A 15,391-nucleotide genomic window follows, 5' to 3' on the forward strand; every position below is an offset into this window, starting at 1 on the left:
AGGAGATAACAATAAAGTTGCTTTATGATTTCATGTCATGTTGTTCAATATACCAGTTACAAACATAATGTATCTAAAAGATGAAGTGTAATTAGTGGTTTTATAATGATGTTGAGCTTTCTGGAACTATAACCCCTCGTTATAGAATATATGTTCCTTGTGGATCTTTAAATCCATAACTGTGTACCAAAAAGATCCCCCAATAAAACAGAAAATCTCCTCTTTCACTTCTGCATGTCTTTATAATTACAGATTGCTTCTTGACTCCAGTTGGATGCAAACGCAGTCTTCCATACAGCTGATGGAAGTGGAAACGAAGATAGAGCAAAGTGACCTCCCACTGATACTGGCACGTAATTACATTCAATGTCATGATGTTACTTCCAAAGATACTTTTTGCTTATGTTGGCTAGGTTTTAATAGTTTTTGAGGCCTTACTTAAACCCTGCTGAAGCTTTTTTCAATCAAGTTAATGGTTAAGACCTTAAAATTTATTATAACAATATGTACAGATTTGATTTGAGCAGGTTCCATGAAATTGCTACACTTGTGAAAATAGCTTATTATACTAGTACCCTGCTATTTTTTTTTTAAAGATGTACAGAGCTATGTTACCTGTTGGCAAATGTCTTCTTTAACTATGGAACAGAGAAATTTGTGACTGTCTGGAATAAAAGTATTTCTTTAATTGAATACAAAAATACTCTGCATGTAAAAATATTAAGAAAGTTTATTTTAAAATATTTTACACTCTTTTGCCCACAGCTCTTTATTCCTCCCTCATGGTGAACTGCACTACTGCACTTGTGTGGTCCACATGCCTTTATATCTTTGTACAGAGCATTTCCAGCATCATATCATCCATGCTGACTGTGCCGATGATGGGCCTGAAGAACAGTTCAGCAATGACATTGGCATTGATGAATCTCAGCAGGAAAAGGGTACTATTAAGTTCGATGAATCTGTCATGGGGCCCTTGGTGCGTCATCCTGGCGTGTTCACTGAGTATTTGCTGAGTTCCCCACTGGAGTCCCTGAATGTACTTCACGCACTGCAGGCCCGGCACGTCTGGAGGGAGAAAAATCTCTTTGTTATAAAACAGCTCACCACAGAGTCCTTTGCTAGCTTTTTAAAAATAGCCATTTCTGTTTCATCCCAATTAAACAAGACCCAAAGCTTCCCGGTTAAAAGGGTAAAATGCCAAACCAGTCTAAGTTTTCAGAAGCAACGTGTCCAAGAATGAAACATCACGTGATCTTACTTAATATTTACTATGTTTGTATGCACACGTTTGCAAATACACTGGCCATGAGCCAACAAATGCACATAATTTAATATGACAGTAGAATACAGTTTAATGAATCATCACTCCAGTTCACTTTCTATGCAAATATGAAGAAGTTCATGATATTTCAAGAGGTGGGCACTTTACCTATGAGAAACAAGCCATGATAAACAAGAAGTGTTGCCATGAGACAAATGTTTTTACCATTCTTCTTTGAACTTTCCATCATTACACTGATCGTTCAGCCAGTGGTGGTAAACTTCACAGCCACAAACTTTGACACACAGTTTCATTTTACCTATTTGCCTGCAGGCCAATATTAGTCTAGAGGCCCGAATAATTTGAAAGCTAACACTGGCCACTTAGCTCATTGTACCATGATTTCTGTATTGGGGAAGATTTTGAAAAAAATAAAAGAATGATTCTAATGAGTGTTCAAAAAGGCTCTTTTCAAAAACATTAAAGTAAGAAGTTTTTGAAAATTCTTATAGTCATTAAAAGTTTAAAAAGTAAACATGAAAACATCACGAATTGTACCATGATTCAAGAATAACTTTTGTAACAGAAAACACATGACCTTTTGCAGTATAGTGTGATATCTAAGTAAAAGTGAATGAAATACAATGCAGGAAAGTTTAAGTGGATGTAAGTTTTTATAAGGAAAGTAATAAGAGGAGGCTGCTTTTGAAGGTCCTTTGATCTTCCATGATGATAATATCGTTGCAAAGTTCTTTAACTTGTATTCAAGTAATTAGCAGTTGACCACTTGGTTTAAATGATGTTAATGATGATTGCAATCATTTTCCTTCCCTTTTCCTAAAAAATTCAACAGAAAAGTATTTTAAAAGCACCATACCAATCATCACAGAGCAGCAGAACCGGTGTTCTTTAAAAAAATAATAATGGTAATAAGCGAGAGGCACTCCTATTATGGGAGAATATCAAATCTCATAAATAAAATAAGAACAAAAATAAAGCAACCATTTTAATCCATAGTCCAGTTCTGATTACCCTAGTCCACACATTATCATCCCCTACTATCTACAGCTTGAGATCCAGGCTTAAGACCCAATTTTGTTGTGTTTGAATTCCATCGATGAAAGTAGGAAGAGGCTTGCATGAAACTCCACCAGAAATCTGAAGCTTCTCTAGGTCTAGATTCATGGCTTGTGAAAACTTCATCTTGTGTATGCCACATTACTTTTCTCTGTGTTCACAATATACCCCTCCACCTTCTCCCCACCCAAGTGGTTCCCCCCCACACAGAGACACACAAACTGGCCTTCAAAATAAGGTCAGGGAAGAGAAAATGCAAATGGACTCCACAGTTTTATATCTCCTTAAGTTTGAACCTATATATATATATATGTATGTATGTATTTAAATTTATATATGGGACATACAAAGGATAAACAGCAAAGAGAGGCCACACTCTTAATAGGCATTACCTTTCTCCCAAATATAGGTACATTTGTGTTTCAAACACACTCATCTTAGCTGGTTAAACTCATATTGAGAGAGGATTAGGAAAAGTCAATCAAGAATAAGGAAGAATGTGTGTGTGTGTGTGTGTGTGTGTGTGTGTGTGTGTGTGTGTTAAAAGTATATAAAACAGAGTCAAGGGAAACTATTGATACTGAAACTAATGGAATGTAAATTTCTGGAAGCTGAGCCCCTCTCACCTTTATATCCCAACAGGACGAGGAACATAGTGGATGATTAGTAACACTGGCTGAAGGAATAAGAAGACTGTTTTCCAAATAATCTTAAGAATCATCTGCGACACTTATTATGAATGCAGATTTGCAGACCCTGGGCCAGAGCTACTGAATCAGAATATATAAGGCAGGAGCCTAGAAAGACTTTTATCTACTCCCTCCCACCCCCAACCACACACACACAAGTACTTCTTATGCACAGGCAAGTTTGGAAAACAATGGTATAAGCAAAAAGGTAACATATAATAGACACTGGGGTGAGCTGAGGTCTCTACGTCATGAAACGTGAGGTTTGAACGAATTATTATCCCACCAAATACTGATCTATGCACCCTCAAAAATGCTAGGCAGGGGGCAGGGACTTAATCAGAGATTCCAGCACCAGGGAAAAAAGATACAAAAGGAGCATTATAAAAACTATCCCAACTCAAGTTGCCTGGAAAATTTTGTTCCCACTTCAATCATTTTGAAAGGTCGCTGGTTGAAGATGATTCTAATAGTGAGAAACACCCAAGACAAGGTGCCTGGCTGTCCAGGGAGATGTTCCTCCAGTGATTTGGTTGCACTCTGTGGGACAGTGTGTCCAGCACCCAACAGACAACCTGAAAGTTTAGTGCAGCCAATATCTCACTGGGCCCAGAAGATAGGACCCTCAGGTGCCACAACACATCAACCATTTACTTTGGAGTAAGGTCACTTGGGACCTTGGGACACATCTACCTACTCAGTAAAATGGGGTGGGGGAAGGCTACAGAGCAAAGGGGGTTGATTAGCAGGTCTCTAAAGTCTCTTTGAATTCGAAAATACAGTGCTCCTGCTCTCAGTCCCTAATGTGTCTTTTTTCCCTATCCCTTTGCCAACCTGATATTATTCACAGAGATTTGGAGGAAGGGGTAGTCCAGATGCTTAGGACCATACAAATAACCATTCAGAGCCAGGCCCATGAAACACTACATCTAGTGTCCTGTGTGTCCCTAGGGAATAGTCTCTCTATGGGACCCTTTAACAAATGTTTCCTTTTTGCTAGCCTTAATAGATTTCCTCCCCCCAAAAAAGGTTCTAGTAAATTTCAGAATGGGGTTTCAGAAATCGATGTTGCAGAATCTTCAGTGAGCAAAAACTTTTTTTAGAAAAAGATATGCTCTGGACTTAAAAGAAAGCTAAAGAAGAAAGAATAACCATTTCCCATGAAGGCACAAACTTTTCTATGGTAAGAAATGTGTAGAGAGCCAAGTACAAACCTAAACAAACAACTCCCCTCCTCTTGGCTGAGTTTCTGATAGCAGCCCACCCAGCAGAAGTGGTTCCTGGAGCTCCCCACCCCAACTCTGCTGAGTTAGTCACGATTTCTTCACCTTTGCCCCGACACTCTCCTGATCACTGAAAACTCGTTAATGCCCGCGCCCCTAGATAGGCACTGCCCGATGCTTTTGTGAGCTGGGAAAAGCCGGCGCCTAAGGCCAGTACCCTTACCCGGGTTAAAGAGCACGGTCCCCTTGAGGTAGGCGTACTCCTTGGTACTGATGTTCAGACTCCAGCATTTGGAAAGAAAGCACTTGATGGCTTGGACCTGGGAGGCGGAGGGCACCTTCCTGGCCTCCGCCGGCGGTGCCAAATGGGGCTGCAGCGTGGGCACGGGCAGTGGCTCGTTGCCCCCGGTCTCCCGCCACCTGGTGGTGAGGATCTTCTGCAGCATGCTGGGCTCCGAGACTTCCACAGTCTCGAACTGCAAGCGGTCCTGGGCCAGCTCAAGCATGAGCAGGGACGCCCAGCAGTTGCGCACCAGCACCAGCTGCTGGTCCAGGGGCAGCACCTGGAAGCAGGGCAAGTACTTGACGAAGCGCAGCGTCTTCAACAGGCCCGCTGAGGCTGCCTCGCAGACCACCTGTGGACTCTTGAGCGCCACCGGCCGCAGCGCACCAGAGGAGGTGTCCCACCAGGGGGCCCTCGGCCGCTCCTCCGGAGCCGCCTGCGCTTGATTTGTGCTCGTGGGCATGCAGTAGAGGGTGCTGCCCTGCTGCGGGTGGTCTTCACCGCAAAAGCAGCAGCGGTACAGAAGCGCCGTGGCCCGCCCGCCTGGTAGCGCCTCTTTACCCCCTGGCCTCTGCGCGAAGTAGGAGCGGTCCCACCACGCGCCCCCTGGCCGTGCCTCGGGCGCTGCCGGAGCCACGTGCGTTTGCTTTGCGCTAGTGAGCAAGCTGTAGAGGATGCTGCCCTGCCGCGGGTGGTCTTCACCACAAAAGCAGCAGCGGTACAGGAGTGCCACGGGCCGCTCACCCGGAAGCCCCGCTCTGCCCACCCCGGGATCAGAGCCGCACGAACAGCCCCAGCACGGACCCAGCGTCGCCTCGGGCGCCTTCGGTGCCGCGTACGTTTGCTTTGCGCTCGTCAGCATGCTGTAGAGGATGCTGCCCTGCCGTGGGTGGTCTTTACCGCAAAAGCAGCAGCGGTACAGGAGCGCCACGTTCCGCCCGCCCAGCAGCCCCTCTCTGCCCACCCCGGGCTCATCGCCGCACGAACAGCCCCAGCACTGATCCACCAGCCGTGTCTCTGGAGCCTCAGGAGCCGCGCGCGTTTGCTTCGCGCTCATAAGCATGTTGTAGAGGATGCTGCCCTGCCACTGGTGGTTCTCGCCCGCCATGGCCCGCGGCGCCCGTAGCCCAGTTCTGCCCAGTGGCTGCCTCCTGGGACCTATTTATACCTACCGCGCACGCAGGCGCGTCGGCCGCCTCGGTCTGGGCAAGGGCGCGGAGGCGGGCGGTGTGGGTGGGGGGGGCGCGGTGCTGCGCTCCGGTGTGTTCGCCCACGACCTCGGTGGTTCGAAGGGGCGGGTGCTCTTTAAAAGCTGGAAATGGAAGAGGAACAGCAGCGTGGGAGCTCCTGGACACTTTCCTCCTTCCTCTCATTACCCCTTTCCCTGTCTCAGGAAGACCCGAGGAGAGCGAGCGCCCGGATGCTGTTGCAACTCTTTCCATTGAACCCTCGCATCTAATTTGTTCCCTTTATTGGGAGGGCAGGGGAAAAGAGGAAACATCTACTTCTATGCTCTTTGTAAACTTTCATTAAATTATCACAGTTTGTGTGACTTATATTTGTATATGGATAGGGAGGTCTCATCTTCTGAGACCTTGAAAACTACAGAACATAGACAAGCATCATATGGGAACTCGGTGGAAATGCCCAATCTCAGGCTCCAACCAGACTTTCTAACTCTGAATCTGCATTTTAACGGTGTCCCCAGGGATTCACATGCACCTAGACGTTTGAAAAGCACTGGTCTAAATATGCTATCATAAGCGCTCAGTTTAATTCCGTCAGTATTTATAAGCACCCACTATGTCCTGGATGCTGTGTTGAGAGAGCTGGGGGCAGCGAGCAGGATGTAAAAGTGTCTACAACTTAGGAATATAATAATCACGAGGGGATAATATTGTTACAGTAAGAATTGTTTTCATTTTAGTATATGTTTTTTTTCTTTTAACTTTTAGGTTCAGGAGTACATGTGCGGGTTTGTTATATAAGTGAATTGCTTGTCGTGGGGGTTTGGTGTACAGATTATTTCATCACCCAGGTAATAGTATCCAATAGGTATTTTTTCTCATTCTCTCCCTCTTCCCACCCTCCACCTTCACGTAGGTTCCAGTGTCTGTTGTTCCCCTCCTAGTGTCCATGTGATCTCTTTATTTAGCTCCCACTTGCAAGTGAGAACATGTGATATTTGGTTTTCTGTTCCTGCGTTACTTTGCTAAGGATAATGGCCGCCAGCTCTCATTCTTTTTCATGGCTGCAGTGAGAAATTTTGATCCTTGTAAAAGTATTCCATTGGTAAGTGTGTAATTAGTATTTCTTTTCCCACCCTTCCTAAGTGAATAATGATAAATAAAAGCACCAGGAAGCCTGGATCCATTAGTCTTCACTTGCCACACAGCTGTGAAGACATGGGGCAGGGAAGGGTATTGGTATATACCAGCTGATATAGAATCATTTTTACTTTTTCCCTCCCTCACATCCTCCCTCTTTCTTTTTTTGCTGTTTCTTTTCCTTCCTTCCTTCCTTCCTTCCTTCCTTCCTTCCTCCCTCCCTCTCTCACTCCTTCTCTCTCTCTCTCTTTCTTTCTCTTTTTCTTCTCCAGGACCTGGAATTCTCAGCATAAGAGGAAAACCTAGGAGACCCCCATTTTGCTTGCAGCGTGAAATTTCATTCTGCCTGTGAGAGGCCCTAAATAGCACAGTGGTTAAATCCCTGGAACTAGCACTAGATTGCCTCAGTTTTAATCCTGGCCCTGCCACTTTGTAGCATCATAACCTTGGGCAATGTATTAGTTTCCTTGTCGCTGCTTTACTTACCACAAATGTAGTGGCTTAAGTCAACACAAACAACACAAATTTTTTATGTTATAATTCTAGAAGCCAGAAGTCTGAAATCAGTTTCACTGAGCTAAAGTCACGGTGACATTTCTTCTGGAAGCTCTAGGACAGAATCTATTTCCTTGCTTATTCTAGCTTCTTGAAGCTGCCTAAGCTCCTTAATATCTGATCACATAACTCTGGCCTCTGCTTCCATCTCCTTCTCTGATTCTTGTAAGAATCTTTGTGACTGTAATGGACCCACTCAGATAATCCAAGATAATATCTCTATCCAAAAATTCTTAACTTGATCACATATGCAAAGGCCTTTTCATTCTATAAGTTAACAAATGCACAGGTTCTAAGGGTTAGGACATGGACATCTTTGGACACTATTCAGCCTATCACAGGAAAGTTACTTAAGCTGTTTGTGCCTCAGTTTCTTCATTTGTCAAACATGCACAACAGCATCTGTGAGGTAATCTTTATACATGAGTTAATTTGTGTAAAGTGTTTATAATAATGTTTGTTATGTGTCAAGTGGTGGATGGATCAACCATTTTAGGACAACGCAGAATAACTTCAGAGTTAGGAGGTGTTCCTGTACCAGCACTGCCACAGTTCTGTCTCTCCTAGGGAAGCCTCACACACACACAATTTCCACCCAGAAGATTTTATCCTACTTTCTTTGTGTGTCCACATTTCTTGGCCCAGACTGTAAACACTGGATAGGTCACCTGGTTCACACAATATTGTGTATTGGCAATATTGTTTCATGGGCTATTTCATTATTTGCCATTTCCAGTATTCAGGCTACTGTTTGGGGTATCATCGTTACTGCTTTAGCAGTACTGTGGCAGTCTTCACTCGCCATACAGCCTCATCCCTCAAGTGCCACACAGGTGCTGAGATCAGTGGCTTAATGAACCCACCGACCAGCCTAGCTGAAAAACCCAGCCGACCTTAGTCCCTACCTTATGTTGCCAGAGCTAGTCACGATTGCCTTTTCCTCCCAACACCTGATATGATTTATTTAGTCGTTCGATGCTTACTGATTGTGTCTCCTCCACTAATATAAAAGTCCTTTGAGGGCAAGGAATCTGTCACTCTGTATCGTATCCCAGCAATTAGAATGATTTCTGACACATAGTAGGTGCTCAAAAAATACATCTGTTGGCAAACTGTACCTTGAGGGAGAGAGAAGGCTACGGCTCCTACTGCCAATGGGCAGGCCGAGCACTCCCACCCAGCTATCGCTGCGCTGACCCTGGAAGGAGGACAATGTAGTAGGCCTTGTTAGACTCAGCATTTTCTGGAGGCCTGTTTTGCTACTCAGAGTACTACAAGGACTGTGGTAAAGTAACAGGAAAAGTGGGTTAACAGTCAAAAGACCTGACCTTGAATTTGGGTTCTTCCACTCTAACAAAATAACATTAAACAAGTCATTTAACTTCACCCTTCTCATTTCTGAAGTGGGGACAAAATTCTATGAACCAATATTGATATGTACACTCTGTTCTAAGTCTGTAAGAGAGTTATTTTTTTTTTAACATGGCCATTTTCAGAAATGTTTGCTGACTCTTCCATTACATTGGGATATAAATAAACAAATTTACACTCATTTACTTTCTAATGATTTAACTGTGAGCAAAGTATTTAACATTATGTTAGCCTTTTCATCTAGAAAATAAGCAGTGCTAAAAACTAGTTTTAATACATGCACCTTGGTCCTGTATCTTTCTAAATTTGTTTCATCTCATCAACTAGATTTTTTTTTAATTCTAGAAACTTAAATCCATTTTCTGTGAGCAATCATTCCCACCTCAAACATATCTGATGCCTTTGAATTTTAGGCATTGTCTGAGGTTGAAACTTAAGTGCAGTGCTGAGAACCATGAATTTGTAACATATTAGTTATAGTTTCTCGTCTTTCTCAGGGGTTGAGTCTTCCGATTTTCTTACTTTTGTTTTCCTTCAAGTTGCGATCTTCTATTTGCCACTCTGAAGGACCTTCTAGGTTCTCTGGATTGACTTTTTCTAAGAAGAGATTGCGTGCTTGTCCTTCACAAGTATTCATCCTTGAAAACGTCACGAGAAAACTGACTTCATCTTTCCACTTTCCATTTTTTCCCCCTGAACAAATAGCTCCTGAAAAACAAAATCGTCCAAACACACCAGAGCAGAGATTTGCACAGATTAATGCCAGCCTGCTGGTTGCTACAGGATTAGTGAAGACATAACCTTCTAAAGCAGGCACAGCCTTTTTCATTTGATTTGTTCCGTGTCCTCAGACCACTGTGACACCTAGACAAAAGGACACTTATCAACTGCACCTGTCATGTGCTGAGTTTGTCCACAACTGCAATTTGGATATTTACACTGACTCATTGTGCGATGACCTTGGCCAGTTGGACACCTGTTCTGCGGAATCCATTATCTGCTCCAACTCAGGGTGGGAGTAAAGCTGCTCTGCCTGCCTGAATGCAACCTTCAACTTCAAAGTAATGCAGTTTTTACTAAAGGATGTAGGAGTGAAGTACAGGTAGGGATAAAGCTGGGTAAAATTGTAAAATTGACCTTTTCGCAGCAAGCTGCTCTTGACCTGGGAAGCCTTGACGATCTGAAACATGATACGAATTTTTAACCTGGGCTTAAAAGAGCTACAATACCTTCGAATTCAGTTCCTTCAGTGACAGGTGACAGGGAGTAACAATAGTGTTTTCCTTGTTTTTTAAAGTAAATATCAGGTAAACACTATTGTAGATAAACACTAGCTGATAAAACCAAGAGATCGCCTTTTACCTTTCCCTTTCTAAGACCCAGAATGTCTAAAGCTATATTTATGAAAGAATTAATAGGCTTTAGGTGACTCATGAAACCCCCTAAAGAAGATCGAATCATTAGTCTTTATTTCTTCCGATGAACTACAATGAAGTTAATCAGCTGCATTAGGGGTCACAGAGTTGCTGATCTGGAATTGTGACTCTAATAGTTCCTGTAATCCTGAAATGTTCTAAAATAAACTTTCCAAATCAGTCAAACAACCACTTTGTTCAAGGAAAAATTTAATTCCATTTGTTTTTCTGAGTCTGCCAATTCTAAATCTACCTCAATACCAGATGTTGATGATACTATCTAATTAATACATTTAACTGACTGGCAGGTTTAAAAATTATGGCCCCATTGATTTGATTGGTCAGTTTGAAGAGCATTTCTCTACTGGTGCACATCACTTGTTCCCCAATAACAATGATAATTTTAGTTAGAAACTCCCTGCTTTGGGTCTGGAATTGTTCTAATATCGTCCTCCTAAAAATTGCCTTCTTTTCTCCTCCAACATTTCTTAGCAACTTACTCCTCACAATCCTTGTTTTTGTTTGTTTGTTTGTTTCATTTTGTTTTGTTTTTGAGACGGAGTTTCGCTCTATCACTCAGGCTGGAGTGCAGTGGTGCAGTGCAATCTCAGCTCACTGCAAACTCTGCCCCCCTGGGTTCAAGTGATTCTCCTGCCTCAGCCTCCCAAGTAGCTGGGATTATAGGTGCCCACCACCATGCCCAGCTAATTTTTGTGTTTTTAGTAGAGATGGGGTTTCACCATGTTGGCCAGTCTGGTCTCAAACTCCTGACCTCAAGTTATCCGCCTCCCTCAGCCTCCCAAAGTGCTGAGATTACACGTGTGAGCCACCACAGCCGGCAATTCCTCACAGTCCTTGTATCTAGGGTCCATTGTACATTACCTGGCATATTGAAGGTGCTCAACAAACACCTGCTGAGTGAAACAGTGAGTGAAAAGTTTCTTCTACATCTGTGTATCTTTTAACTTCACGAGATTGCTCAGCCTTCACTCCTTTCCCTGATTGTGTGGTTTTTAGCAATTTTGCTAGCCCTGGTGGCTAGACTTAAGGTCCCTTCTGCCAAATTATCTGTCTTAACCACTCTGACTTCTATTAGGCTGGTGCAAAAGTAATTGCGGTTTTTGCCGTTACCTTCAATTGCAAAAACCGCAATTACTTTTGCACCAACCTAATAGTTTGACAGTCTCTAAAATGAGAGTAAATTTTTTATGTTTATTTCACAAAGTTGCCAAATGTATGAAATAATGTTATATATATGTTTTTTTAAGTACCTCACAACTGTGAGTTATTAGAGCTGGATGAAAAATTCTTTTTTTTCTTTTTTTAATTGATATGTAATATTTATACATATTTGTAGGGTACATGTGATGTTTTGTTCCTTGCAGAGAGTGTGTAATGATCAAATCAGGGTACTTAGGGTATCCATCACCTCAAGTATTTATCATATCTGTGTGTTGGGAACATCTCAATTCCTCTCTCCTAGCTGTTTTGAAATATACAGTACGCTTTTGTTAACGCTAGTCACCCTACTCTGCTATTGAACACTAGAATTTGTCCCTTCTATCTAACTGTATGTTTTTACCTATTAACCAATCTCTCTTCATTGCCCCCTCCCTGCCCAACCTTCCCAGCCTCTGGTACCTATCATTCTACTCTTTACCTCCATAAGATCTCAATTTCTTAAGTTGGCGGCATCAGACTTTATGAAGTGAAATACTTCCCAATTCACTCAAATTTGTGCATTTGAAATTCTCTGTAGATATACAAGCCCAGTGGGTTTGAAATAAGGGACCATCACAGTCAATAAACTGTCAATAAGAAGACACTCAAGTCTGGAGTTAAATGCATTCAACATTAGTAGTGTCATAAGCCTAATTGCTTTCTCTGAGCCCACAATGACAAGTGTATGAAGAAAAAAAATGTAGTGAATAGATGTAGGAGAATTTATTTGCAGCAAGGCGAAACACTGGTGATGAAGAAAATCAGAACCTTTATTTCCGAACTGATGTTTTTACCATGATCAGTGTGGCTGGGTAAATGAAAAGAAGCTGGCTTTGTTCTCTGAAGCAGGGAATGAGACAAGGACTGTGTACGCTTCCTTGAGAGATGATTCCAGGAAGCAGTGGTGAGTGCAGGAAAGTGAAATTGGGAAGGAGGAAAAGCCAGTATTAAGGTACATTACTATCCTCACTGCTCTGAGCAACAGGGGTAATTCCACCAGGACCTCCAAGGAAACATACAGAACGCCAACCAGAATTGTCTGCCCCAGGGAGGTGGCAACAGCATTTATCCATTAGTTTCCATCCTCCAAGGTTGAAGGTTGCCACCAAGTCTCCACTGGTATCCTAGCGTTGCAAAATATAGTGACATGAAAAAAGTCCCAGCCCACATGGAACTGTCTACCCACCTATACTTGGAATCAGAGGTATGGACAAAAAAGATACAAGGTAGAAATTCAGAGCTATCTAAAAGCTCATGGCCAATCATCCTTGATTCACTGCCACGAGATGAATCCCACTTGATATGGAGACTGGTTGAGGTGATGTAGTAACAACCCCAGGATTTCTCCGCTGAGCTTGTTCATCTTTGAAAAGCATGTTACCATTATGGTCCAAGTTGTTCAATTCTTTAGATAAGCAAGGCCTGAATGAGGGAAGCAGGAAAGAACATTCCCCCAGCACTGGATAATAATTTACCCTGACTGAACTTTTATTCAACAGTGTTACCAGCCACTCTTTCATAGATAGAGAAAAAAAGAAAACACTGTTGACCAGTAAAACAACAAAATTTCATTAGAGAGCCATAGCTTTTGCAAAATTAGAGGTCATGGCATTACTTGTATCAGCTGGGTATTTCTGAATATTTTGACATTGCCCACAGGTTCTTAAAATTTTTCAATCTGTTTCAAAGGGGTTTAAGCAAAATCAGAACCTTTATAGAAGCCTCGTCTTGAGGCTTGAGGCATGACTGGATTCAGGTACTTGAACTACATGACCAGGATATGTTTCTTGGAGACTTATGATCTCTCATTCTAATGTGAATTATCCTTGATTCATATCCTGCAACCCACCCAACTAACTTAGTAGCAAATTTGATCAACTCTACCTTCAAAATGTATCTCAGATTCAACACTTTCCCTTGAGCACCATCACACCACTTTGGCCCGAGTCGCCATCTTGTTTGACCTCAACTCCTGCAATAACCTTCCCACTGGTCCCATGCATCTTTTCCTTTTCTGCCTATAGCTAGTTTTCCAAATAAAGACTGATGCTTACAGATAAGTGAGATTATGAGTGTTCACTGCTCACAGCCTCCGATACCTTCCTGTCACACATAGAAAAGTGTAGCCTTGTAGGCCCTAGACTTTAAAATCTTACAGGATCTGGCCCTGGATCTCTCTCCAACTCCATCCCACATTTACTATGTGGCTCTAGCCACATGGCTTCCTTGATATGCCTCAAACCTGCAACCTCCCTCATCTGGACTGTTGGGCCGACTGCAGATCATCACATGACTCATTGTTTTCACTTACATTAGGCCTTTGCTCAGATGTCATGATCTCAGAGAGGTCCTCCCTGGGCCCCCTGTCTAAAATAGCACCACACCACTCTATCCTTGCTGTCTGCTTTATTTTTCTTCTTGATCCTTATCAGTATACATATATGTTTATTTTGGGTTATTTATTGTTGGCCTCTCCCAGGAGAATATACATTCTATGAGAGGAGAGACTGAGGTATTTGCTGCTATAGTTCTAGCGTGGGGAGTAGTGCCTGGAACATGGGAGGTGATGAATAATGTGGCCCGATTTTCTCTACATCTACTGTACCTGAGTGCCTTCTGGAAATTCTTTTTATTTTCCTGTTTACTGGGCAAAGGTTTCCATGGACAATTCCTTAATTAATAACCTGAACAACTATCTGGCAACTCACTCCTGCTCTGTCTCCATGGCTTCCCTCTCTGGTTTAGGAGTCTCAGGTAGAAAGACATTGGTAGACAATGCCAACCTTCTCAGGAGCTTGTTACTTGAAAGAAGAAAAAAAAAAAAGCATGCATTTTTTGGGTGTGTTTTCTGGGTCATGTGTTCCTCTGTCCTGGTTTATCCATCAATGTAACTATAGCTCCCTTCTATCTTCCAAAAATGTATCCAAATCTCTGTCCAGAGATTATTTCTTTCTCAAAGTTGTAACAGATTTATCCTGTCTGTATCATTTACTTTGTCATTCCAATAGGATTCTGTGAGAAAAAGTAAACCTATATGTTCCCTCTGTTACCTTGAGCCACATGTTTCTGGTTGAGTTTGTCAAACATGAAACTCTTGGGTGGGGGTGTGTGTGTGTGTGTGTGTGTGTTTAGAAATTGTGCAGTATTAGGTGCAGAGACTTAACCAAAAGTTGACCAGAGTCTACAAGGTTCAAGGTGGTAGAATTTGGTTTACAGACTGGTAAAGGGAAATTCTTTCCTGCTGGAGTTCTGATGAACAGAAGTAAAAAGGCACCATTAGGGACCAGATTCTAAACATCGGTTCAATAACCATTCAGCAGCATTTGAAATGGGCATTCCACATGTAAGAAAGGACACATACAAACAAAAAATGAAACTTTTGGTAAAAATTCTATTAAAATCCACCTAAACTAGAAGCAATGTAAAACAAATATAGTTTGCTATTTCTCCTGTATCTACAGCTGTATTTAAGAAAGAGGTAACTTGCGTGTTATTGGCATCCTTTACTCTGCAGATGAGCTTTAGTCTTATAATAAATACCTCCTTTTAAGACAGGAAAGGTCATTCTAAATGAGTTTGCTTTGTTTGGCATTTCTTAAAATTTCATTTAACTTCTTAATTATGATTATTCATTTATTTCCTAAGTATCCTTTGAAAATTTCTTGATTAATGATCACTACAGCATAACCTTTCACATATCAAGGCCATTCAGTTCTCTTAAAATGGTACATTATATAATGCATTGCTTCACTATGTGCAAATCTCAGCTATATTTTATTAAGACAAAGCACACTTGGTTTTTCATTAGCACTCAATCCATTACTTATAATGTAATAGAGATGGCCAAACAAGGGATACATACTTAGGCAGAATTCCAAATGTAGCCCTGGGAACAAGGAGGGAGAAGAGAAATGTTCCTTGACAATCACAAATAATAGTATTTCATTTAAAATATCCTAAAATAGT

The 15,391-nt window shown here is 42.1% G+C and overlaps 1 protein-coding gene across 1 annotated transcript; it reads right to left on the reverse strand.

Moving 5' to 3' along the window:
* Positions 1-712: 712 nt before the first annotated feature.
* NR0B1 (nuclear receptor subfamily 0 group B member 1) lies at positions 713-5,815 on the reverse strand. The gene is made up of 2 exons (XM_004063951.4): positions 4,477-5,815; positions 713-1,068 (listed from the first exon to the last, which is right to left on the reverse strand). The coding sequence occupies exons 1-2, from the start codon at positions 5,642-5,644 to the stop codon at positions 824-826; spliced, it is 1,413 nt and encodes a 470-aa protein (XP_004063999.1). The 5' UTR covers positions 5,645-5,815; the 3' UTR covers positions 713-823.
* Between the last annotated feature and the right edge of the window lie 9,576 nt (positions 5,816-15,391).

The sequence above is a fragment of the Gorilla gorilla genome, chromosome X (genome assembly GCF_029281585.2).
Source record: "Gorilla gorilla gorilla isolate KB3781 chromosome X, NHGRI_mGorGor1-v2.1_pri, whole genome shotgun sequence".
Lineage (NCBI taxonomy): Eukaryota > Metazoa > Chordata > Mammalia > Primates > Hominidae > Gorilla > Gorilla gorilla.

Excerpts from the sequence above, each read along its gene's own strand:
- NR0B1 (XM_004063951.4), bottom strand. The coding sequence starts at position 5,644 with ATGGCGGGCGAGAACCACCAGTGGCAGGGCAGCATCCTCTACAACATG. Across the intron at positions 1,069-4,476 it reads GACCGTGCTCTTTAACCCGG|ACGTGCCGGGCCTGCAGTGC; the intron begins GTAAGGGTACTG and ends TTCTCCCTCCAG.